Raw genomic sequence first — 25,596 nt, 5'->3', positions numbered from 1 at the left:
TAAAGAAATTAACCTGGACACCTGGATCAGATTCAGGTAGTTCGATTGCTGTATCAAACCACTCGTTCCACTTGGGGAAAAGATCAGACTTAGTGGTGCTTATAAAAATAATCACCACTGATGGACGCCTTTTTGCACGTAAATTTTCACTGAAGTAAAAATTTAGGTAATTATTATATGTTATCGTTTGATAATTTCACGCCACAAGGCAGTGCTAACTGTAATGTTTAATTTATTGGAATTAAAAACGTCATATCACATGAAATCGATAGTAAAACTTAAGGATTAAATCTATTTACACTGCTAAATAAACACAAATACTAATACTGAGAAAATTGTGCAAATCTATAATTCATAGCAGTCAATTTATGAATAATATTATAAGATACAAAATGGCACCATACCTGTAAAAAGACTTTTCAATATTCGCCTGCACACACATACACACATAAAACACAGCAGAAAGATGCTATGAAACACAAGATTAAGCCTCTATTGGAAGAGTATTAAGTTCTAGACAAGTTTAACCAAATATAAAATCTAAGTACTAAGCACAAGATAACACTAAAAGATGGTTCTACCATTAAAAAAAAAAATCTATCTATAGAAAAAAAAAACCCCAAAACACTTAAAGTCGTGATTTAAAAAAAAAATCACTAATATTAATTCATCTGAAAACAAACCTTAAATAAATATTGCAGTCACATGTCAACTTAAAATAAATGAAATAAAAGATTAATTTTTATAGTCAGGGTTTTTCTTTTTTTCCATTTTTAATCCAGGATTTGACAGAGGGGTGTTAGGGGAATATGTTGTAAACTATTTTCGTAATTAAAAAAAAAAATTAATGAGTATCAAATTTACGACATGTCTTCCACCAATAATAATTCTACATGAAAAACAATTGAAAATGGAAGTAAAATCTTTTAAAAGGATTTTATAAATCAGAGGCTTCATTGAGGCTCAAGTTACATTGCTTTTTATGATTCAATTTTCTAACAGTGAATTTTCCTTTTTTTTTTTTTTTTTTTTTTTATGAATAGGGCAAATTCACTACGTATAACATCTAATTCGACTGTATTTATCGCTGTCTTTCTCTTTTGTCTCCTTATAATTATAGATAGATGCTGACATTTCATATTATCAATTAAATTGCAACCATTCCTTTCTTGAAACACAGAAAACAAAAAAACCCACAATTGTCACTTAGAAACAACTTTTCATTAAACAAGAAAAGATAAATGTGCTTGAAATGTGAAAAAGAGAGGATTGTTTGTTTTGTTTTTAAGGGTTTTACAGTGCTTGCAACACATTTAGGTCTTTTCAGTGCCATTAAAAAGGAAGAAAACGAGATAAAAAATTTTAAGATTTACAATTAAAACCATATGAGAAAATGTAAGACAAAGGGGAATGGTTCAAATAGGGAACAGAAGTAGATCCCAAGAGCACACTATCAATGTACTCAGTTTGAGATCACCTACAAGTTTCATCCAGGCACAGACTCAAATGTTTACAAATCATGATATTGATATTCAAAACAAACAATATAACAGTAGGTACATACCAGAGAAATGACTTATAAGGAAAAGAAATATCATCTCCCCAAACTACCCAAAACTATAACTACATTTGACTTTTCCCTACCAGCCAATAATTCCAGTCCGGGAAAGGACAAAAACCAAGTCATTTTATTCCAAGGTAAAGATAGAAAGCAAGTTCGAAAACAAATATGGAGTTGTAGAAGACACAGTAAGTGCCTCCCTGCCCACTATGAGAGGACAAAAGACCTCACCCAGAAAAAGAGATGAAATTGAAACTAAATGATAAAGACAACAATTATGACGATGACATCAAAATAATATATAAAGACTAAGTAGTATCTTGCTTGGCTTTATTCAGTCATCAAGTAAGAGTGATTTACAATGGAAAAAATAAAGCCGGAAATATGGTGAGTGCTTTTCAGGTTAAATCAGATCCAAGCCACAAAAAATAAATAAAAGATAGAAGTATGTATGGTGTGTTAGAAATTATTGTCAAGTGCTCAACATGCATTTGAAGAACTTGTGCTGCCAAATAAGCCTCAGCTTTGATTCCCAACTAAGGAACACCCATCTTTACAATATCAATTTTCTTCATTGTTTGGACACAGTAAATATAAAGGACAATACAAACAACAAATTACATTAAGCAGAGACCTCAAACGCATTAAATAGATTTGACTGGGACCTCTATCTCTAAGATCTATGGCAGAAGACTGTGAAAGGTGAAGGGATCTCACACAGAGATTAAAAGAGGTAGCTGAGGATTCCCAACCGTATGAATAGGAGGCTATAGGTGCAAAGTCATCCCAAGTCATTTCCTTCATAATGATTTATGTAAATGCTGCTCGAAGCTCGAAGAAAAAATTAATTTGTACTTTCTTACAAAGGAGCATACTATTTCCTGCCCATCAATGGTTTTGTTTATTCATCTTAACAACGCCACTACCACATTATCTCATTCTTCTGTGGTGTTTCATTCATCCTGTTTTGTTGATAAAGGGGAAACCCAAATAGTCCATTTTATCTGTTTTCGTATATTAAATTGAAGCTTACATTCAATTTCACATTGTTATTAATTCATAATGGTTCATACCTAGAAATCATAACTTTAAAAGACTAATCTAACAATCTTTTAGAATTCATGACAATGTAGTGTTTGTATCAATCATCTCATTCAATTTTCTTAGATCCTGGTTCATATTTTTACTGCAATATTTTAAAAGAAGGCATTAATGTAGGCGACTTGTGATAAAAGGATGTGGGGAGGGGGTCCCGATAGTTCAGTTGGTAGAGTACTCTCTCTACACACACACACAAAGGGACTTAGACAATCCTGGGTAAAGTCAAGATCTTAATATGATCCTCCTGTCCACCCAGCAGCAACTGGGTAGCCCGGTCCATTAGATCTGGTGAAAAGTATTTTGCGATAGATTATCATCCTATCCAAAAGGCAGCAATCAATTGCCACTGTCTGTAAAATGCAATAGAAACTGAGATAGAATCTGGTTCCATGGGCCTTAAGGCTCTGAAAGAATACTACTACTTTTCATGATAAATAAAGGAGAAGATTTGAGATTTGCAATAAATTGAAAGTTAATGATAAGTTGACACTGGGGTTATTGTTGCACCAAAAGGATTCATTTTTTCACTATCATTCACATCATCGTTTTAAGGTTTAATATCACAACTACATATTTTGTTGAAATAAAGTACTATAATTTTACCATATTGCATTAAAGAAGGACATTTAACACGAGGATAAAGGATTATTTTTATGCCTTTTAAAAAAATATAAAAGAACAATATATTATTATTATGTATCAAGAAAAAAAATAAAAAAAATTTAAAGCTCTTCTGCAGAATTTGAAAAATTGTAGTCACAATCTTTCAAAACAGTAATGTATAAAAATGAATTCACCACCCTTAAAAAGTACAAGATACACATAGAACGTTTCTTCAGTCAATAACAAAAACAGTAAAAGCCGTAATACTTCACTCTCATTTACCTGGATTTAACGTGAAGTATGATCATTATATCTGGGGGGGTTTTCTTGTTTTGCTGAAGAAGGGATTAAATCCCAAAACATACTGTATTTAGTATTTTGTTCTGTTTTTCTGAAGCTGTTATATTCATTTTTGTTTATTACTTTTTACAGTCCACAACTTCTAGCAATTTTGTGTTCACTTTAAAAAAACAGGTATAAGCAGTAAAAATAATGACTTATAAAATAACATTTCATGCTCTCTAGGGACAAGGACAACAATACTGATTTGTTTGATTAGGATAATTTAAATAATGCTAGTGAGACTCTTTAATTATAATAGTAAAAGCGCAAAGAGAAAAAGAAAGGTAATCGCATCAGAAAAAAGGTGAACAAAAGTAAGAGTATTGCGCGTGCACTCAATTCTTTGAAAACAAAAAGTTTTGGAGGAATTGGGTGAAGTTTTGATATTTTGCCTCAGTACACATAATTACATTCATGTACCATCACTGGAGTAACTTCGGGCCAATAAGAGTATAGTTTGTTGTGTGTCAATTATTTCCTATGATAAAAGTCGTCTTTTAACCATGAAAATAACGGCAACAAAATCGAGATTGCTCAACAAAATGCTCCAAATTCACATGGGGCAAAGTTTCCCCTATTGGACAAGTTACCCCTTTTTAATGGTAACATTCCTTCTATGACAATAATATAAAAACTGCTACAAAACCAAGATTACTCAAATTCACACGGGGCAAAGTTTCCCCTCTTGGCAAAGTTACCCCTTTTTAACGGTAACCTTCCTTCTTTCTATATATGACATTAATATAAAAAAAAAGTACATGGAAAAGACATAATATATAATATAGTTTGATCAAAATTATTCCTTCATTAGATATCACTGACAAGCATATGAGCTTGGTTTGTATAGCTCCCAAGCAAAGAAGCCTGAGGTCCACATCTGAGAGAATTGTCAGGCCCTGAGGCCCCCATGGATCCGCATACACGGCCACGATCTGGCCCAGCACAAAGACTTCTGTCTGGTCCGTTTCGCAGTGTGAAGTCAGGACCACACGCATTGCTTGGGTCAGAGCTGCAGAGGAAAAAAAATTTAAAAATTAAAGTTAACAGATTTAAGAGGATTTCTTTCTTTTATTATCACCATGATAAAGCTGTTTGGCTATGTGGTCTAGTGGTATGGCACTCGCCTTTGGATCGGAAGGTCCAGGGTTCATGTCCTGCTCCAAGCGGTGCATATTGGTCCTTGGAAAAGGCTCTTTACTAACATTCTCTCACTGTACTCTAGAGTAAGATGAGTACCTGGTCAGTTAAGTGTCTCTGTCCAAATAAAATTGTAATATTGCCTAACAGGCGACCTGTCTCGTCATACATCTTAAGTGTTGCTCTTGGCTAGGTATCCCTTGTAAAGTGTTTTGAGCACGTGGAATGGATATTGCACTATATAACTGTCATCTGCATTTTTTGCCAAATTGGGACCTAAAATTTGCCCAAAAAACCCCCAAAATTTGCCAAGAAATTTGCCAAAAAGATCAAAATTTGCCAAAAAAGTTGCCGAGGAGAACTAAGCGTTTCAGTAAAAATTAACATGCGATACAGAAAAATATATATGTAAAAGACAATTTATTACTTTTAAGGAGGCTACATTTATTAATTTACACAATAGCGTTGTTACAAAGATTTTAAAGGTAGAGAGTAGCGTCCCTTGGTTTGGGCCCAGGCAAAGCTGCAACATTTCTCAAGTTTCGCACTTTTTTTTTCGTTATTTTGTTTTAGCTTCTTTTTTTTTCCCCAAAATTTGCCTCGCGATTTGCCAATTTTCCCAAAATATGCCACGATTTGCCAATTTTGGGAAATTTGCCCAAATTTGCAGATCGCCCTGATATTTGTTCATGCATTTCCAAAATGTCACTTCGTAAACTTCCAGGTTTAAAAGATTATTGCTGGAGAAATGAGACGAGGGTCTGAGCATGGCAACCAATGACTGGGTAGTAAACAGTGCAGTAACACAAGGAAAACGACTTATTATTATTATTATATCTTTATTATTATTATTATTATTATTATTATTATGATGATGATCATCATTATTATCATTATAATTATTGTTAATGTTATTAATATTCAGCTGGAGACATTGGCAGAGGCAGAGAGAATAATTGAGAAGAACAGAATGAATATTACAGAGAAACATCTTATATACAATACCTGCAGTTTTTTTCTATAATGCTTTTATATACTTCAATATCTACTAAATGACAAAGAGTTCGAAGCCATAAGCAACGCTTAACATTTAGTACAAGACACGATGCCTATCAGGCACGAAGAGAATTACCTTAGACAGAAACAACGTTATTACCCGACGTGTATTCATTCTACACTTGAGTGGGATGAGAGAATGTGAGCAAAGATCCTTTACCAAGGACTAAAGTTTGCACCGCCCAAATACAGGGACCTACTGGCACCAACAAGAGTAGGTGTCACATCACAAAGCCGTCCAAATATTACGAGTGTGAAATTGTTATACATAGGAATTGACAGTCAGAGTGGAATAAATGATAACTGTGATGATCAGGAAAGTGATTTTTATGAGTGAGAATAGTATAGTAAGATTGTATCATGCATTATTCTAGTTCTCTGTATTCTACAGTTTGTTTTTTTGGGGTTTATGTTTTTTTCATTCTTAATGTTTTTACAGCCCATGTGACACCTTAAGATCATTTCAGCAGCGCCAGTAAAATAGGAGATGATAGTTTAGTCAAAATATTTAGACCTATCTGACAAGCAGCAAAGAATATATTATGTAAGACAAAGAGGAATAGTTCAACAGAGATCAAAAGTAGAGAGAGTCAAGAGTGATTAGACCTGTAAATGAGCTCTATAAAAATTGACTGAAACTCTTCAACAAACTGAAGATTCAATTATTTTTTTTAAAAATAAGGGCATCATTGGAGAGGAGAGTGATAAATACAATATATCAAAATAGTGGGTGTTATTTCTTACTGGAAGTATGACAGCCATAATTTGATGTAGAAGGAATGCTAAATAAGCATGTCATTCATATAGGTAAAGATGACTTCATCAAAGTCATATTCCTGCCTCTGGAATTTTTTTGACATAGAAAAATAATCACCATTATCATCTTTAACTTCTAGCCATGACCAATTGAATTTATTCCTCACCACGGGACTCACATCTTTATCGATGCTCGACAAGTCTGAATTGCGATCCACGAACAGCTCAGCCATTGTGAGAACATTAGAATAATGTAGCAATGAGCAAACTTGATTTTCAATCAGTAAATGACAGAGAAAAAATAAAACTTAAATAAATATGACTTCTGGCCAATACACTGAATTATTAAGTAGAAGTGAATTATCAAGAAGAAACTTCGGCAGGCGTAGCGGAAAAATTCAAGGAATCGAAATGAAGGTAAATCGCCACAAAACAGCAAGCTCGCTTGGGCTTGAGAAAAACAATGCCAAAAAAAACGTCCTGATTTGCACGGGAATTAATTAGGCTACTTACCATTGTTCTTTATGATCAGGTACTCAATCAGTGAAGAAACGGTCAACCAGTTTGTTTACAATGTGAGGCAAACGAAATGTGCTTGTAGCAATCTATCCTACCTTTCGATTTGAAGATGTCTACATAACGGACTTGCGGCATTCGCAATTTACTTTATCATAGTTTTGAGACTCGAAGGGTAAATGTGGTCAATTTTGGCTTAGATGAAACAGTGAAATTTATCGCTCGGTGGCTCAGTTAAAATTGGCTACAGTTGGGATCACGACGGATTGGAAAGTGAAAAAATAATTTAACGAAGGATGTGTGAAAATACCCAGGGAAGTGTTCAGACACGCCTTTTATAAAAAGCGTCGCTTTGTCTTGGCAATATATACATCGTTAATATAAACGGTCCCCATGAGCTATGCGTAGCGCTGTGGAACACTCCTAATTATTTTACGGTCATTCGACTACGATTTGTGAATTCTTTCTTTTTTTTATTTCTTTCTTTCTTTCTTTCCTTTTTTAAATATTTGAATTTGACAAATTGACTGATTTCAGTTAATTGACTGAGAATTTACAGGTCTATATTAAAAAGACTTGAGCTTGAACTTTTATATAGCATTATATCCACTAAATAGCTCAAAGCGCTTTACATTGGGTCCCTAACCACCAGCAACACTTAACATGAAGAACGAGACACGACGCCTGATCTGTTAAGTGATATTACAATTTATTCCGACAGAGACAATGCTGTTAACGGCCAGGTACACATTTTATACCTGAGTACTGTGAGAGAATGTGAGTAAAGAGTCTTTTCCACGGACTCGACTATGCGCCTAGCAATGCAAAGCTCGAACCCAGGACCTTCTGATCAGAAAGCGAGTGTCATACCACAAGAACACATAGCCGCACAGTTGCAATATTATACTATTCCATCGCCAGTAAAACGCTTCCTATACTTTCTTTTCACCATGTATAATAGTTTTTTGTTTTCACAGTATTCACATAATCAATGACAAAGGAAACAGTAACAACAGTTTTAAACTCACTCAATCCTAGAGATTTTTGCAACTTTTCAAATTTGGAAAAAATGTATTAAAAATGAGCATGTATATATATAGTTTTATTCAACTACCATTAACATGTAAAAACTAAAAACATTACCTTTGATACTATGCCTATAATTTGTCTAAGAAAAATGTAATAAATAGGCATGGGGTAAAAGTAATCAGGGTAAACTACGGGCATAGTCCATGTTAGGGTTGAGTGAGTTAACCACCCCCCACCCCCAAGCCCCTTACTGTGGTTGGTTGTCAGAGCTGACACTTAATCCAGCTGGTTCCATTCTGGCAGGACTGACAGCCCTTGCTGTTGATGATGATACGCTTCCTCCTGCAATAAAAGGCGACATTCATTTGAACTAACAATAGATATTCGGTAGTTTAATAATAATAATAATAATAATAATAATAATAATAATAATAATAATAATAATAATAATAATAATAATAATAATAATAATAATAATAATAATAATAATTTGTATACCGTGTTCATTGATATTTTTCAGTAGATGGTGTATTCTAAGTAAATGACGTAGTAGTAAATAAGGATTGCACAGAACATGAAATAAGAGAAAGCAGATTTAAAATCTTTCAAATTCTCACCTCTGGAGGTGGCATGCATTGCCACTTGTTGTAGTTGAGTTTTGTTTACTAGAGCCTCTGTCAGAAAAGAAGATAATAAAAAAAAAAGCAAATTATTGTTTGCAGCTAAAAAAAAAAATGAAGAGAGAAAACAATCTTGATTTTAGGTAAGAGACTATTTTTTTTATAAATAGAGGAAAAATTGTAACCCTCAACAGGTCCTTTGTGATCCTTCTTGTCTTTTTTCTTTTAGTCAAAGCGATTTGTAATAAGTTAGGATATATTAAGAATGAAGAATACAATAAATCTCTTTTCTTAAATAAAACAAAAAAGAATCATCTACATCAAATTATTGAGCCTTTTTTCTTTATATAGCGCAATATCCACTAAAGCGCTTTACCAGGGAAGGGGGGGGGGGGGGTCCCTGGCCAACAGCAACATTTAACATTTAGGACGGGATATGATGCCTGTTAGGCGTTATTACAATTTTTCTTCGACAGAGACAACGCTGTTAATGGCCAAGCACTCATTTTACACCAAAGTATGGTCAGAGAATGTGAGTAAAGAGCCTTCTCCAAGGACTCACTATGCGCAGAGTGAGGCTCGAACCCAGAACCATACGATCTGAAAACGAGTGTCATACCACTAAACCACATAGCCGCACAATTATGCTTTCTCTAGATTAACAAAGATCAAAGGCAACAAACAAAACATTTCGAAATTTTGTTAATATCCAAGTTAAAAAAAAAAACAAAAAAAACTATGTGACTACACTTAATTTATATACATTACAATTTTAAAATACTTTAGAAGATATTATTTATATTTATTCCAGAAAATATTTATTTGAGAGAAAAACTTAAGACCTGTAAATGGTAGAAACTGAATAGTCTAAACTTATTTTTTCAAACATGAATATTTCTTTTTTGACATCACTCCCAATAGCTTTTAGGTCAGCAGAACAATCGACAAAATCATTTAGATAGGCCTTAGGAGATGGGACAAATCAGATAACAACATTTAAAGTCAGTGGGGAATCTGAAAAATAAAAGTTGGCTGTAACCTGGTTTAGAGTCGTTTTACAATTGTTAAGTTTAAGAACACTGAGGAGGAAAATGCAGATATTTTCGTAAACACACTTAATCCTCCACAATAATTTGCGGATTAGAAAAGTTTATTGTGATGTATATCAAATATGCACATAAGGACTGCCTTCCCTAAAAACCAAGACAAAGTTAAAATACTTATAAAAAACAAACATACCCCCAAAGAAAAAAAAATACTAAAAACTTACGTCTTCTGATCCTGGTTTTCCAGGAATCTCTGTAAGAGTACCTTCCCTTTACTAACATCATACTTGACAACCTTCATAGTCATTTCTATAACTTCCATGCTGGCAGAAGGAAAAGCAACTGACATCTGCTGGTGGACTGGAAACAGACGTAAATTCAAAATAAGTGGCATTCATAATTGCATCTAATGAGTAGTCCTTTAGAGCCCGTTAGATCTCAACTTCCCTAGGCGAGTATTCTACCAACTAAGGTATCGGGATTCCTCTGCATCAATACAGATCGGCCAACCCTTCACATTCCAAAAGTGGAATCAGAACGCCTGAAAATAGGAATCTGAGACAAAAAATAGGAATTTCACCTCACTTTCACCCCCCACCACCCTCTCTCTTGCTTTTAAAAAATTCTTACCATTATCATCATTTTTGAAAATCGGAATTCTTAGAGACAATGGTGGAATAGTACAAAAAGGAAGAGTGAAAATAGGAATGATTCCACCAAAAGCGGAAGGGTTGGCATGTATGATCAATACCTCCTCTATAAAGGATGCATGGTCATTTTCATATTTAATTTAATTCTGTCTAAGAACTGCAGTCTTCTTTTGATCACTCAATATTTTCACATTCATCTTTAGAAAAATGAAACAAAGGCAATGAATTACGTACTGTCAAATTTCCATAGCTGAATGTTCGATTTCATTGTTAACTCATTTCTTGGACATAACGATTAATCATAAATCAAAACTGTCATATCTAGCTTGATAATAACCGCTGAGCCTCGCTGTCCCATAAGGTTAATGACATCATTTTTTAAAGAGATTTTATTCATTAATCAAACCATCAAACTTAAAATGCATTTAACGCAATTATCATCGATAATTAATACCCAATCATGTAAGCATTTAGATATTTAAAGATAAGTAAATTATCTCTTCATTATCATTGTTATTACTGTAATAGAAATTATAGTTGAATTTTATAGCATAACTATAGTAGTAATAGTGACAATATATCTGAGGAGAGTGAAACGGAATATGTCGTCAAATCTAACCAAACAGCACTTTTTCATATCATCATTTAGGAACGCGTATATGAAATTATATATGCAGAATGTATTCAGTACTGACAGTGATAAAAATTGAAAAAGGAGGAACATTTTTTAATAATTGCCTATCAGTCCCATTTTATTGCATTAACCCCCACTATTCAAGCAATCGAGATGATAAATAATCATTTCATTTAAATTCTAGTTAACTTCTGAAGAGTGGGAAACTGCACCTGTATGTTCCATCACACATAAACTCTCTCACTGACAATACATTGATTACAATTTTTTTTTAAATGAGGAAATTCCTCCTTTGACAAAAAAAAAAAAATCACATATTTCCGTGGATCCGAGGAAAACCATCAGCACTGATGTATTCAGTACAAAAACTAGGCAAGGCAAAAAATTACTTCTATTCTTATCCAATTGAGACATTTCACTGGACGCCGCCGCAGCTTGTTGTTGTTGTTGTTGGTTGTTGCCACCACTGCTGCTGAAGTTCTGGTCGGTGAGGTGGGCCCTTGATTGTCAGACTTGAGGGAGAACCCTAGGTCTTCCAGCTGCTCACGGGCTTCTCTCTCATTGTTGTAGCAACTGAAAAAAATATCATGGTTACAATTCAATATTCTATTAGAGCCATAAGACCCATAGAGCCGGAGTTATACTAATTTCTATACTGCTGAAATAGGCTTGAGCTTGAAACTTGAGCTTATAATTATATAGCGCAATATCCACTTAATGTGCTCAAAGCGCTTTACAAGGGGTCCCTGACCAACAGCAACATTAGGACGAGACATGACGCCTGTTTGGAGATATTACAATTTTTTCGCACAGAGACAACTCATTTTACACCTGAGTACGGTGAGAGAATGTGAGTAAAGAGTCTTTTCCAAGGACTCAGCTATGCGCCAAACGAGGCTTGAACCCAGGACCTTCTGATCCGAAAGTGAGTGCCATACCACAAGACCACAGAGCCGCACTGAAAAGATTATATGGTTACAATTCAATATTCTATTAGAGTCATAAGGCCCATAGAGCCGTAGTTATCCTAATTTCTATAGTTCTAAATGGACAAAAGAAATTGCTTGCTACCCTTTGGATATAATGCTTGTCTATCACAAAGTACTTTCCAATAGATCTAGCATGCCCAGAGCTTCCCACTCACTAGGACCAAGGGGTAAGATAAAAAAACCCTGATACTGATTCACCCAGAATCGATCCCACTATCTTTGGGCATGAAGCCAGTGCTCTACTAACCGAGCTATCAGGACCCCTTAGAATGAAATGAAACTAACAAAAATATATATTTAATCATATGTTCCATGACAGAACCCCCCCCCCCCCTCCCTAGTATACATTGTATGATGGAAGTCACAAAGTAGAGGTTGATTGAACACTGTATGCTGTTGTCATTGCTCATACGAAAAAAAAAAAATTCTTTTCATACTGATCAAACAAAGAAAAGGAAAAGTAAACTGTACATAAGGGTTACTGGTAGTTGAGTTTAAGAAATTTCACAGAATTTTTAACACTTTTTCGTCATATCTGTACATCTCGTGAGGAAAATGAACAGAAAGAAATTATCAAATAAACGCAAGTCAATGGGTCCCAGCTGAACTTAAGTGAAAACTTAATCGTCTTATCAAAGACAAGGGCAGATGATAACCATGCAAAAAGGAGAAGGGGGCAGGGGGGGGGGGGGGGGGGAGGGAACAAAGTTTGAGGATAGCAGAACAGTCACTGACACAAATTATTGTCACCAATGTACACACAAGATCAGCCCTTTGTCTGCAACCACAGCATTTGTAAAATGACATGATGTGTTGACTGGCACCTACTAATCACCTCATATCTAAATAGGTTAAAGGTTTTGATTGAAAAAGAGACGTAAGAGAAAATCAGAATAACGTTTAATACGATACAAAATCTTCCAAAATTAGGTGTGAGGATCTGGAATCCAGAATATCAAGTTATGGAGGACAAAGAACCTTCAAAGTTTTTAAAATAATAAATATTTAAAAATTCAGGAGAAGAATTGGTATCAATCGAAATTTTACGAATTTAATGTTTTACTTTAAAATATTTTGAACCTAAATGAAGTATAGGTCAGTTTGGTAAAGGTATATTTGTGACCCTACGCCTCGAAACGGTATTATGTGGGGATTTGGAAAACGAAGAAAACCGGTTTTAAAGTGGGAATGGTCAAAATTATCAAATTTCAGTTTTTGGTTGTTTCAGAAACTACAATCATTTTTTTACATGAAAACATAATAATTAAACATAGATATGAGGATAAGTTATATAAATTTAAAGTTTAAAAAATCAACTATCAATGACACATTCAAAATGAGAGTTGACTCTCTCAGAGAGCAACCATTACCAAGACTTAGTAATATTAAGTCTTTTCCTCCACCAATACCATAGCAAAGGGCGTGTCTTTATCTATCTCAGAGAAAGCACGACTGTTTCCACAATTTCATGGTTCAACCAATAATGAACTTTACAAACTGTAAACAAGTCTAGGGTTTTCCCTGACAACTTTAAAAAGGAATGATTCTGATTGGTCACATGTGTCTGTTCGCCATTAAAATGCCTGGGCAATGTGTCATGACGACAGCATGCGTGTGTTACATATGTGTGTGTTTGTGCATTTTGATACACACCACGTGCTGTTATTTCTTTCTCTGCATTGGTTAATGATCGAGGTGAGGGTCATTTGTCCCTCTTTTTTAATTCATGAAATTATAGGACATTAATTGGGTGGGGTTCCTGGCCTCCCATAGTGGGCAGGGAGGTACTTACTGTCTTCTATCCCCCTATATATGTTTTCCAACGAGCTTTCTGTCTTTGTCTTGGAATGAGATTACTTGGTTTTGTCATGGCCCTGACCGGATACCCTTGGTGAGAGGGGAAACAGTCAAATGTATAGTTAGTTTTGGGAGATTATATTTTTTTCCTTGTAAATCATCTCTCTGTTATAAATAATAATAATAATAATAATAATAATAATAATAATAATAATAATAATAATAATAATAATAATAATAATAATAATAGTAATAATAATAATAATATTTATATAGCGCCTTTCATCGAAACCTTAAAGCGCTTGAAAAAAATAAAAATAAAATAAAATTCATATAAATTCAACCAAAGTATCAAAGCAATTAAGAGTATAAAAGGGCATCAATACATCATCATGTAATGTATTATGTTTTGTTTACATATCATAATATGATTTGTAAACATTTGAGTATATTCCTCTTAGCGGGGACCTGTGCTTGTGACTGGATAAGACTTTAAGGTGATCTCAAACTTTGATAGTTTGCTCTTGGAATCTACATCTGTTCCCTATTTGATCCAATTCTCCTTTGTTTTACTTTTTCTTGGGTGCTTTAATTGTAATACTAGAACTTATTACTACCCCATTTTCTTCCTTTTTACTGTCGCTGATATGACCTTAATGTGTTGCAATCGCCGTAAAACCCTTTAAAAAATAAAAACATAAGACATTAATAGGGCAACAGTTGCCTAAACTTACATTTTCAGAGATTATTTTAGGATAAACATTTAATTTTAAGTATAGATAGTATGCGCTTGGCTAAGAAGCTCATAACATTGCCATCCGGAAGTATGATGGACCAATACACAAAACTCTGTGTAACCATGAACTTTTATAGTCGGGGTAATACAGTTTAGTGAGTATCACTCACAAACGCGGATGGCAAAATACAATAACAAAGGCTTGAGTGACGTCATCTTCGAACTATCTATAAAAGCAGAATAGTAAATTGAGCCTCAAGAATCAATAAACTGCCGATGGAAATATGTGTAACTAAAAAATGAAAAAGGTTAAGTGTATGGATAGACAAACAGAAAGAGAGACAGACCTATTAATGGATAAATAGATAGGTAGATAGATATATATATATATATATATATAATATATATATATATATATAATGTAAATTTTCACTCACATTTTTTTGGCCGAGACGACTCGTTTCTGTGTTTTTTACACTTCTTCAGTCGGCGTAATCCATATATATATATATATATATATAGAGGAAAAGGAGAGAGGGACAACATGAGAGAGAGAGAGAGAGAGAGAGAGAGAGAGAGAGAGAGAGAGAGAGAGAGAGAGAGAGAGAGAGAGAGAGAGAGAGAGAGCAAGATAGAGAGAGAGAAAGAGAGAGATGTTCGTTTTGTTGTGCTTTTTTTGTACACTGAAAGAAGGATGGGGGGGGGGGGGGGGGGGGGGGAGGAGTCTTTTTAGACAATCAACAATGTGGGTGCACGCAAAGAAAAACTTAAGAGAGTCAATAACATGTTTTCATGTAAGTCATTGCACAATAAACCCCACCATACTCCTCCTCAAGCTGTCATCTGACTCAAAATGGAAACAATGCAATTAATAATTTGACCGGCCATTTCTTTAATTGCAATCTCATTGGTCAATATGTTTCCAGTTTATTGACTATGACTTACTTTGAAACAAATAAATGCTTTCTTAAACTATCCCTACAATTCTTTGCTCCGCCTCCATCCCTTTCTTCATGTCTACCTCACTCTTCTTCTTCTTCTTCTTCTTCTTCTTCTTCTTCATCATCTTCTTCTTCTTCGTCTTGTGGAAACCTCCAATATTGTATGTACATTATCAAATATATATTCTTAGCCCATGTCAAATTCAGTGATGCCAAAATCGGAAAAAAAAAATCCGGTCTGGAGCAAAAAATTTCGGGTTACGTGCAACTTCCGTCAAATTCCGGTGAGGTTAAAATGTTCCAAGGATATCCCCTCCCCCCACCCTTTTCCAGTCACTACTATTACAACCACCACCACATCATCTTCATTACCACTACTACAACAACCACCCACATCATCATCATCATCACCACCACTGCTACTACTATAACTACAACCACCACCACCACATCATCATTACCTCTACAGCAACAACCATCACCACCACATCATCATCACTACCACTACTACTACAACCACCACCACCACATCAACTTCATTACCACTACTACTACAACCACCACCATCACCACATCATCATCACTACCTCTCCTACTACAACCACCACCACATCATCATCATAATCACTACTGCCAGTACTTCAACTACAACCACCATCACCACCACATCATCATCACTACTACTACTACAACCATCACTACCACCACTACTACAACCACATCACCTTCCCTACCACCACTACTACAACCACCACATCACCATCCCTACCAACACTACTACAACAACAACCCCATCACCATCCATGCCACCACAACTATAACCACCATTACATCATCATCTCTCCCACCACCATCACATCACCATCCCTGCAACTACTATAACAACCACCACAACGCCACCCCTACCACCACCAATACTACTGCAACAAGTGTTGCAAGCGCCGTAAAAACCCTTCAAACAAATTTAGCTCTCTCTCTCTCTCTCTCTCTCTCTCTCTCTCTCCCTCTTCACAAAAACAGTCACATACACAAACGCGTGCGCGCGCACACACACACACACACACACACATCAATAAATCACGCTCACTGGATTAATTTTTATGTTCACCTTCCTGTACTTGCCAATAATAGCTAATCACAAATACTTTAACCTCAAACTTTAGCCTCGTTAGTTTTTCAAGTTCATGTTGCTCTACTTATCACTAGATGCACGTTTAGCACACACACTCTCTCTCTCTCTCAAACACACACACACACACACACACACACACACACACTACTACTACCACCACCACATCATTTTCATCACGACCACTACTACTTCAACCACCACCACATCATTATCATTACCACTACTACTACAACCACCACCACCACCACCACCACATCACCATCACTGCCACTACTACTACTACAACCACTACCACCACATCATCATTACTCAGGGCTGAGAATGACTGGTCACAAAAAAGGAGGAAATTTTTCATCATGAAGATCATGACCCATCCATGCGACCATAACCTATAAATTTGAATTTCACTAAAATCAGGGGTGAGAATGACTGGTCACTAAAAAAGAGGACATTTTTCACGCTAAGATCAAGAAGCATCCATGTAAAAATAACCTATAAATTTAAATTTCATTAAATATATTGTGATGCAATCCACAATGTATCTCGCAGCAATTTCTGACACCACTCGGAGGAATTTCAAAAACTGAAAGTGTAATTATAACATGGTGGTTGTAGTAATGGTAGTCGTAGGTATGATGATGTGGTGGTGGTTGTAGTAGTTGTGGTACGGATGATGCGGTGATGGTTGTAGTAGTAGTGGTAGTATGATTAAGTTAACGAATGTTTCATGTTGGCAATTACCAGGAAATTAACATTTAATTGAATCATATGTGTATGTGTGTGTGTGTGTGTGTGTGTGTGTGTGTGTATCACTGTTAATTATAGGAAGATGAAAAATGAAAACATATTGAGGCTAAAGAACTGGGTGCTCTTTACTGATTTGTGTGTGTCTGTGTGTGTGTGTGTGTGTGTGAGGGAGAGAGAGAGAGAGAGAGAGAGAGAGAGAGAGAGAGAGAGAGAGAGAGAGAGGAGAGAAGCTCAAAGTAAATCTAGTGATGAGGACAGAACGATGGTAGTGAAAAATTAATGAGGCTAAAGATCTGAGTGAACTTTATTGATTTCTATGTGAATGTGCATATGTGTCATGTGTGTGTATGACAGTTAGAGAGAGAGAGAGAGAGAGAGAGAGAGAGAGAGAGGGAGAGAGAGAGAGATTGAAGTCAAGGGGTTTGTGATGACCTGTTATTGGTAAGTAGTGGAGGATGAACATGAAAACTAATCGGGACTAAACAAATAAGTGTGCTTTATTGATTTGTGTGTCTATGAGTGTTTGTGTAAAGAAAGATAGATGGATAGAGAGTGAGAGAGTTTTTGGCTATTAGTTCGAAGGGTTTTACGGCGCTTGCTTTACTTTTACTTGTAGGTCATTTCAGCACCACTTAAAAGGTAAAAATGGGGCTGTAAAAAAATATAGATTTAAGTAAGATCAAAAGTAACGGAGAAAAGGTGAGACTGGTTTAAATAGGTGACTTCAAACTAACTACATTGATAGTTTGATCTTGGAGTCCGTTTGTGAGAAACGGACACCAAGATCAAACTATCAATGTAGTTAGTTTAAAGTCAAATAAAAGTTTCACCAAGACACAAGCACAGAATCCTTAAGAGCGTAATACAAAATTTAGAACAACAAATCTAACGTCACACAAAAGAGAGATGATTTACGAGGACAAACACATCATCTCCCAAAAACCATGACTATACATTTAATTGCTTCCCTCCCTGCCAATGAATCTTGCCGGCCAGGAAAAGGATCAAGCCAAGACAAAGACAGAAAGCAATTCTGATCTATGCAAGTAAAGATCCCACCAGGAAGATGATGTGATAGTGGTGCTTGCACTAGAGGTGGTACTGATTATAATGATGGCAGTGATGATGTGGTTGTGGAGATGGTGTTACTGATGATAGTGTGATAGTTGCTTTTGTAGTGGGGATGGTCATGATGTCATGATGGTTCAGGAGTGAGAATGACGGGTCACGAAAATGGAGGAAATTTTTCAGCGAATAGTTCAAGACCCATCTATGCGACGATAACGTAAAAATTTGAATTTCATTAAGGAAAGTCTACTGAGATGCAATCCAAAATGCGTCTCGCAATAATTTCTAACACCACTTGGAGGAATTTCAAAAGTTGAAAGTGTAATTACACTTTAGGCGGAAGATTCTCAGCCCTGGACCATGGGGAGGGAGTGGCAATGATAATGGACAAATGCCTTTGCCTATACTCTACAATGATTGCTTAGCTATGGCCTCAATACCCATTTTCTCTAGTGTGCTAGTGCTATAACAAAAGTAAAAACTAACGTGCTCACGTGCGCCTGTGAGTGTTTGCGTCATATTATGGTGACATACTCGTAAGGTTCAGTGAATCTTCCACCCACTACACACTCGACTAATATGACAGCCGGTGTTGTTTCGTGATTGCGCAATGAGGACACTAAATGATGGAGATTGGGGAGAGGGGTGGAGGGGGTTGAGAGACTCCCTGTCTATCTTAGCCTTTGTCGTAGAGATCCATATTGATTAGTTTATCTTATCTGGACTAGCTCAGAGACGGAGTTTATCTTAAACGTTTTGAATTATGAATGATATGGAGCAGAAAAATCGGGAATAGCCTCAGAGTTTATTTTAAACAAGAGTTGATTTTAACGTAGTTTTAAAGGGACTGCAGTGTAATTAATTGAGTTGCTTTCGACAGCTGTTTCGTTTCAAGTTTGTGTATTTGTTTTTTGAAGGGTTTGTTTTATGGTAACAAGGAGAGAGGGAGAGAGTGAGAGAGAGAAGGAGATAGAGAAGGAGGGAAAGGGAGAGAGAGATAATGAGGGAGAGAGAGAGAGGGAGAGAGGGAGAGGGAGAGAGAGAGAGAGGGAGAAACAGAGAGAAAAAGAGAGAGTCAGAGAGGGGGAGACAGAGAAAAAAGAAAGAGTGAGAGGGGGAGGGAGAGAGGGGGAGAATGAGAGAGAGAGAGGGGGGAGAGGGAAGGTGGAGAGAGAGAGATAGGAAGGAGAGAAGAGAGGGGGGGGGGGGAGGGAAGTAGAGAGAGGGAAGGTGGGGGAGAAAGAGAGAGAGAGAGGAAGAGAATGACAAAACAAAACCCTATGTTGCATCAGATAGAGCGTTTGAATGGAAATACACTTTTCGTTACTTGCGCCTCTATGTGGTCTTGTGGTGAAACATAGCTATTGGATCGGAAGGTCCTGAGTTCGAGCCGCGCTCGGCGCATAGTTGAGTCCTTGGAAAAGACTCTTTACTCACATTCTCTCGACGCAATCATGTGTAAAATGAGTACCTGGCCGTTTACAGCGTTGAATCTTTCGAAAAAAAAATTGTACTATGTAACTGTTATAATAAAGACATTTTGCGTTGGTTTGAGAGTATTTCCATCACAACAATGAACCCAAAACAATTTCTGTTCGCAGACCTGCAAATACGTAAACGTTGATCAAGCCCAATTTCTCCAAGCTTTGAAAAAAACATTATCAAGTTTTGCAATTCACCCTTAAAAAACGCCTAATTGGCAATTCTGTTTGGAGGAAGAAAAAAACGATTTCAGGCCCTTTGTGACACCAAAGAGCATACTTATGTGTGACACCCAGGATGGAAAAAAAAACACACACACAAGATCTGTGGATAGATATGAGGAATGTTATAGGGACCTACATATATCACGAAACAGCAGACTCTTTCCTTGGACGAAAACGAAAGAAAAAGGCAAAACCATGGATAAGCGAAAAAATGTATCAGTCCGGCAAACAGAAATCCATAATACAAAAAAAAAAATAATAATAATAATAAAATGTTATAGTTATGTCAAAAGCAAATCAAAGAAGATAAACAAGCCTGGCTAAAAAGGGAATGCCGTAACATCAATCTATTTGACCGTTGCAATGTGTCAAAGGAAATGCATGAAAAAATCAATACATATATAATGAAACAAAGGCAGTTCAAGCCTAATCAGTTGACAATAAAAGACTCTAGAGGACATACCCTAACAGATCCTTAACAAATCATGATGCGATAAAAGGGAGTATGGAGAACAACTCTTCACATCACAGCAGGCGAAGGACATAGACTTTCAAAACAATATAAAACCAAAAGAACCAGTACCATGATACACGAAATAGAAAAGGCTTTATCAAGACTAAAGAATGGTAAATCTCCGGATCTGGATGGCATCCCAGCAGAACTTATAAAAGTTATCATAGAAAAACTAAATGAAATTCACAAAGAGGCATACATCATCTTCATAGACTACATACAGCAAAGCGTTTGATAGTGTTGAGCTTGAACAACTTTTTCAGACCCTACACTACATGGGTTTCCCCATCACATCTTGTTGCCCTCATACATTCTTTGTACACAAGCCAGGAACTTAGAATTAGCTGGAACAACAACCACACCGAACGCTTCACAATGGAAGCAAGTGTAAGACAAGGCTGCATTCTGTCACCGTACCTATTCAGCACATAGACGTCTACACCGAACATATGATGAGAGAAGCAGCTGCTGAAAATTTTGGGATTAAAATAGGAAGTCGAAAAATTTCAAATCTCAGATATGCAGATGACACCGCAATCCTTACTAACAACAACTCAGAGGCAACAACATTCATTAATGATCTAAACAACGCATGTGAGCTTAAAGGCCTCGAGTTAAATGTTAAAATGCACCCTAATGAAAGATGTGGTGCAGAGGAAACTGGAGGGGCAAGCGAAGAAGAGAAAGACCGAGACCCAGTTATATAAACATCCTAGAATTGACAGATATGAATGGAAGAGAGTCACACGATACCCCAACAGACGAAAGGAATGGGCAGACATAATTTATCATCTCAGAGTGCGGGTAGCCAACGTCAATGAGGACGACGCCGGATAGTAAGTTTGCATTGTCCTCTTTTTACATTGTAAGGCGGTGTGTCCACCAACGTGGAAACGATCCATAAACGACACGTCTTTTTGTGCGGGAGGCAGCAGCAGCCACTACCAACACCCTTATTATCCCGGTTTTTCCATATAGTTCGTCATACCTTACATCGGATCTCCGCCGCCAATATACAAACCCCGCTAGTGGGAAGATATTCGGCATACCTAGCAAATTCTCAAACAGACATCCCCAAAAACAACTGTCTTACAACACGAAGTGTAAATACACGGTCTTCTGCGAACCTGGATGCAGAGCCCAGCCTGTGCCTGCACCGGTCACCAGGCAGGATACAACAGCCTAAGCCTTCACAACCACGTCCATGGTTGAAGCTCTGGCGGGGGTCGTCTGGGTCAATTACTCCTACCTGCCAGGAGTTTTCTCCCACCTACTAGGAGGTTTGGTTCCCACTTCGGCTGCACTGTTGGTCCGAGTCACGCGCACCTCCTACCCTCAAAGTAGGTGCCAAGTTCTCACACCTAGGTCTCGTACATCTCCTACCTGCTAGTGCTAGGTTTTGCCAAGTTCCCACGATTGAGCCCCGTACGCCTCCTTCCGGCAACGATATGATGATGAGAATTCAATCAACTTGGGCGCTTCATTGCTGTATTGTTCTTTTGATGAAAAGTAGTCATAGCCATTCAGTTAACTATAAGGTGCATAATTTTTAAAGAAAGTAAGTTTTGTTTATGAACAAATAAACAAAATTATATTTAAAGAAAGAACGTGAAATCAACTACCAGTACCTCAGGGACATTTTGGAAATGGTAATTTATTTATGACTAAAATAAATAAAAACGATCAAAGAAACAAACAAATAATATAACATTACATCATATTATTTTATTTTTTTTAAAACTATGTTTGATGTTAATAATTGATTGGTCAAAATATTTTTTGACAGTTTCTTGTGGAAAGCCAAATGTTAATGAATATGTGCTGGTTAATTATTATATATAATTTGCTTTTAGGTTGATGTTACAAACAAAATATTTGACCTTTCATCCGCGTCAATGTGGTGTTTTATTGGAATGGACTAGTTAAAGATTAACGAGTTTAAAGCCAAAATTAAGAGAATTGGGAAATGTTAAAAAAAATTATTAATAAAAAAATCCTCAATGATAACTTTTATTTCAACTCACTTTTTTAAAGAAATAGATTTCAATATTAAGCATCAGTTCATCCAACGTGAATATTCTTGCAGGTCTCATATCATGACCGGACCCAATTATGACCTCATTTTAATATTGTTGTAACGGACAGTATTCTGCGTTGGTTTGAGAGTACAACACCGAGACCGAACAATACGGGGTATCAGGCATGCAAAGGTTCACACGTAGGTTCATCCCAATATAAAACCTATGAGACGATTGGCCGTATTAAATTTCTGCCAAAAAATCTACCTCCCGGAGTATTAAGGTTGGCAGTCGCTTGAAGACAGGTCAGTCATACTTTTCTTTACATTTTGGTAATTTGTCGTGAAGTTCTTTAAATAGTTAATTACTCGATAGGGCAGCCACAATTTTCCATCCTTCCTCATAGTACAATCAATACATTTGCATCATCAATCTTGCTGGAGGTCACTTGCAGTGTCTTCTGTCCCGCTGTACCTGTTTTCCGATTTGCTTTCTATCTTCTTTGTCTTGGAATGAGATTACTTGGTTTGTCCTGGCTATGGCCGGAGTCTTTGGCAAAGGGGGAAACCGTCAAATGTATAGTATTAGTTTTGGAAGATATTTCTTTGTAAAATAATGTTATATACTGTAATTTTTTTAAATTTTTTTTTAATATCATGTTTTGTAAGCATTTGAATTTGTTCTTCATGGTGGGATCCTGTGCTCGTGTCAATAACATCTCAAAGAACTCAGCTTTTTCCATAGATTCGAGCATTTATTCTTCTCTCTTTACTACCTATACACAAATGGAGCTATTCCTTTCGCTATGTGATGTGTGGTTATAGTTTGAAAATAGACACTTGTAAACAAACTAAAAATCCCATTCACATTGGTTACGGCTACGGCGAAAGCAAAAGTATTCCGACGAAAATAATAGTGCCAATCAACTAGAGGATGCATTAAACAAGATATAAACAACAACAACAAAATAATACATCAAGCTCACCATTGTTTAGGAGAACAAACTCGGCCTCCGAGCAGGGGAAATTAATTTTTTCCCCTGACTCGAATTTGATACCTACTAATGGCGCCATCTTGAGATTGGAAAGGGCGGGTAGATGTGCCAGGGTTGTGAGCTTATTTTTATAAAACATGCCATACTACTTTTGGAAACAGGACAAATATTATAGATATCGCTTTCTTTTTTGCAAAAATGCATATATAATAAAATAAAAATTCTCATTGTTTGTCATGCGGTCAATACTTTATAATTATCTATCATTTAGGTAAAATTACACTTAATTTTAGCAAAAGACTCCCCAAATACCAAACTATCAAACCCAGTTAAAATCGTTTTTTTTTTGCCAAACTGGTAATTCTGCATTGACGCATGCGCACTTTAACCCGCCAAAAAAAGTTGTCTCACTTGTGCTAGCTTGTGCCTCGCTGGGGTGACGCCCCCAGCTGGCTTTTTGTCCCACTATAGGCTAGCTCGCCTATGAGACAAGCTACTGGATGAGACTTTTAGGCTGGCGCTGAAATTACTTGAATGTGTCACAAAAGGCAGTACAATCCTTTAAAACAAAACAATCTTCCCTGACATGTAGAATTACACAATTATTATTATTATTATTATTATTATTATTATTATTATTATTATTATTATTATTATTATTATTATTATTATTATGATTATTATTACTTTTGTTGTTTTTATTATTATTATTATTATTATTATTATTATTAATAATAATAATATTATTATTATTAATATCATTATTATTAATAACATTATTATTACTATTACTATTATTATTATATAGTTTGTGGTTATATATGGTATTATTTTACTTTTCCCCACAATTATTAGTGTTAACATATTGTTTTGTTAATATATAATATGTCAAGAGAGGGAGAGGGGGAGAGAGAGAGAGAGAGAGAGAGAGAGAGAGAGAGAGAGAGAGAGAGAGAGAGAGAGAGAGAGAGAGAGAGAGAAATTGTTTGTTTGTTCTTAAGGGTTTCAAGGCTCTGGCAACACATTTAGGTCATATCAGCGCCAGTAAAAAGGAAGAAAATTGAATAGGAAAAACATTCTTGATGTACAATTAAAAGGACTTGAGGAAAAAGATCACACTAAGAGGAATACACTCAAATGTTTACAAGTCACGTGTTAAAAATAAAAAATAACAGTAAATAACAGTCCCAGCCAAGGACTCCGGCCAGGGTCAGGACAAAAACTAAGTTATCTCATTCCAAGACAAATAAGAGATAAGAGATAATATCTCATTCGTCTATAGTGTTTCATGCATCCTGTTTTGTTGATAAAGGGGAAACCCGAAACGTCCATTTGATCTGTTTTCGTACGAGTACATTCAATTTAAGCTGACATTCAATTTCACATTGTTATTCATTAATATCACAGAAAATCGCGGGTTTCTGTCATCGTGGTTTTTCGCGGCCGCAATGGTAAATTTGCGGCCGCAAAATTCGCACTTTCCCGCTATATACCGCAAAGTTTACAATTTTTCATGAAAATTCTCTATTTTGCACTATTTTTTAACCCCGGTGGTAAAATTGGGCAAAATTTGAGTTTTCAATGACAATTTTCCGCGATGTCAGTGTAATGAAAATTTGATGCTTCTCTTTGCAGGCTTCGGTCTCTTGTTTTGATATAAGGTTGATGTCTTTAATCATTTTTCTTTGTGGTTTGCACCTGAGTGACTTTTTGTTTGCATCTTTAGCTACTGTTGGCAAAATGTGGCAAAGTTTTCCGTTTTTGTATGGCACAATTTGGGATTTCAAATGGCAATTTTCCGCGCTACCAGGGGTTTGAAACCAGAGCTGATTTTATTTCAGCGGGAAACTTCTTTAAAAAAGCGGGAAATTCCCACCTATGTTGTTGGCTTCACGAGTCATTT

General features: G+C 36.1%; 1 protein-coding gene across 2 annotated transcripts; it reads right to left on the bottom strand.

Moving 5' to 3' along the window:
* Positions 1–1,874: 1,874 nt before the first annotated feature.
* LOC144979956 (uncharacterized) lies at positions 1,875–23,788 on the bottom strand. Of its 2 annotated transcripts, XM_078927301.1 has the most exons (6): positions 23,685–23,788; positions 11,441–11,624; positions 9,992–10,127; positions 8,719–8,775; positions 8,353–8,443; positions 1,875–4,616 (listed from the first exon to the last, which is right to left on the bottom strand). In XM_078927301.1, the coding sequence occupies exons 2-5, from the start codon at positions 11,463–11,465 to the stop codon at positions 8,365–8,367; spliced, it is 297 nt and encodes a 98-aa protein (XP_078783427.1). In that variant the 5' UTR covers positions 11,466–11,624; positions 23,685–23,788; the 3' UTR covers positions 1,875–4,616; positions 8,353–8,364. The 2 variants fall into 2 exon arrangements, with proteins under 2 accessions (XP_078783427.1, XP_078783426.1); XM_078927300.1 differs by lacking the exon at positions 23,685–23,788.
* Between the last annotated feature and the right edge of the window lie 1,808 nt (positions 23,789–25,596).

This window comes from Berghia stephanieae, chromosome 9, assembly GCF_034508935.2.
Source record: "Berghia stephanieae isolate SIO BIC M18660-M18661 chromosome 9, UCSD_Bste_1.3, whole genome shotgun sequence".
Classification (NCBI taxonomy): Eukaryota; Metazoa; Mollusca; class Gastropoda; order Nudibranchia; family Aeolidiidae; genus Berghia; species Berghia stephanieae.
This window is presented reverse-complemented; position numbering and strand designations above follow the sequence as displayed.

Bases quoted from the DNA above. Each gene is read 5' to 3' on its own strand.
- LOC144979956 (XM_078927300.1), bottom strand. From the start codon at position 10,052: ATGATGTTAGTAAAGGGAAGGTACTCTTACAGAGATTCCTGGAAAACC. The intron at 8,776-9,991 runs GTAAGTTTTTAG...CTTTTCTGACAG, and splicing joins GAAAACCAGGATCAGAAGAC to AGGCTCTAGTAAACAAAACT. The intron at 4,617-8,352 runs GTAAGGGGCTTG...TTTCCTCTGCAG, and splicing joins AGCTCTGACAACCAACCACA to CTCTGACCCAAGCAATGCGT.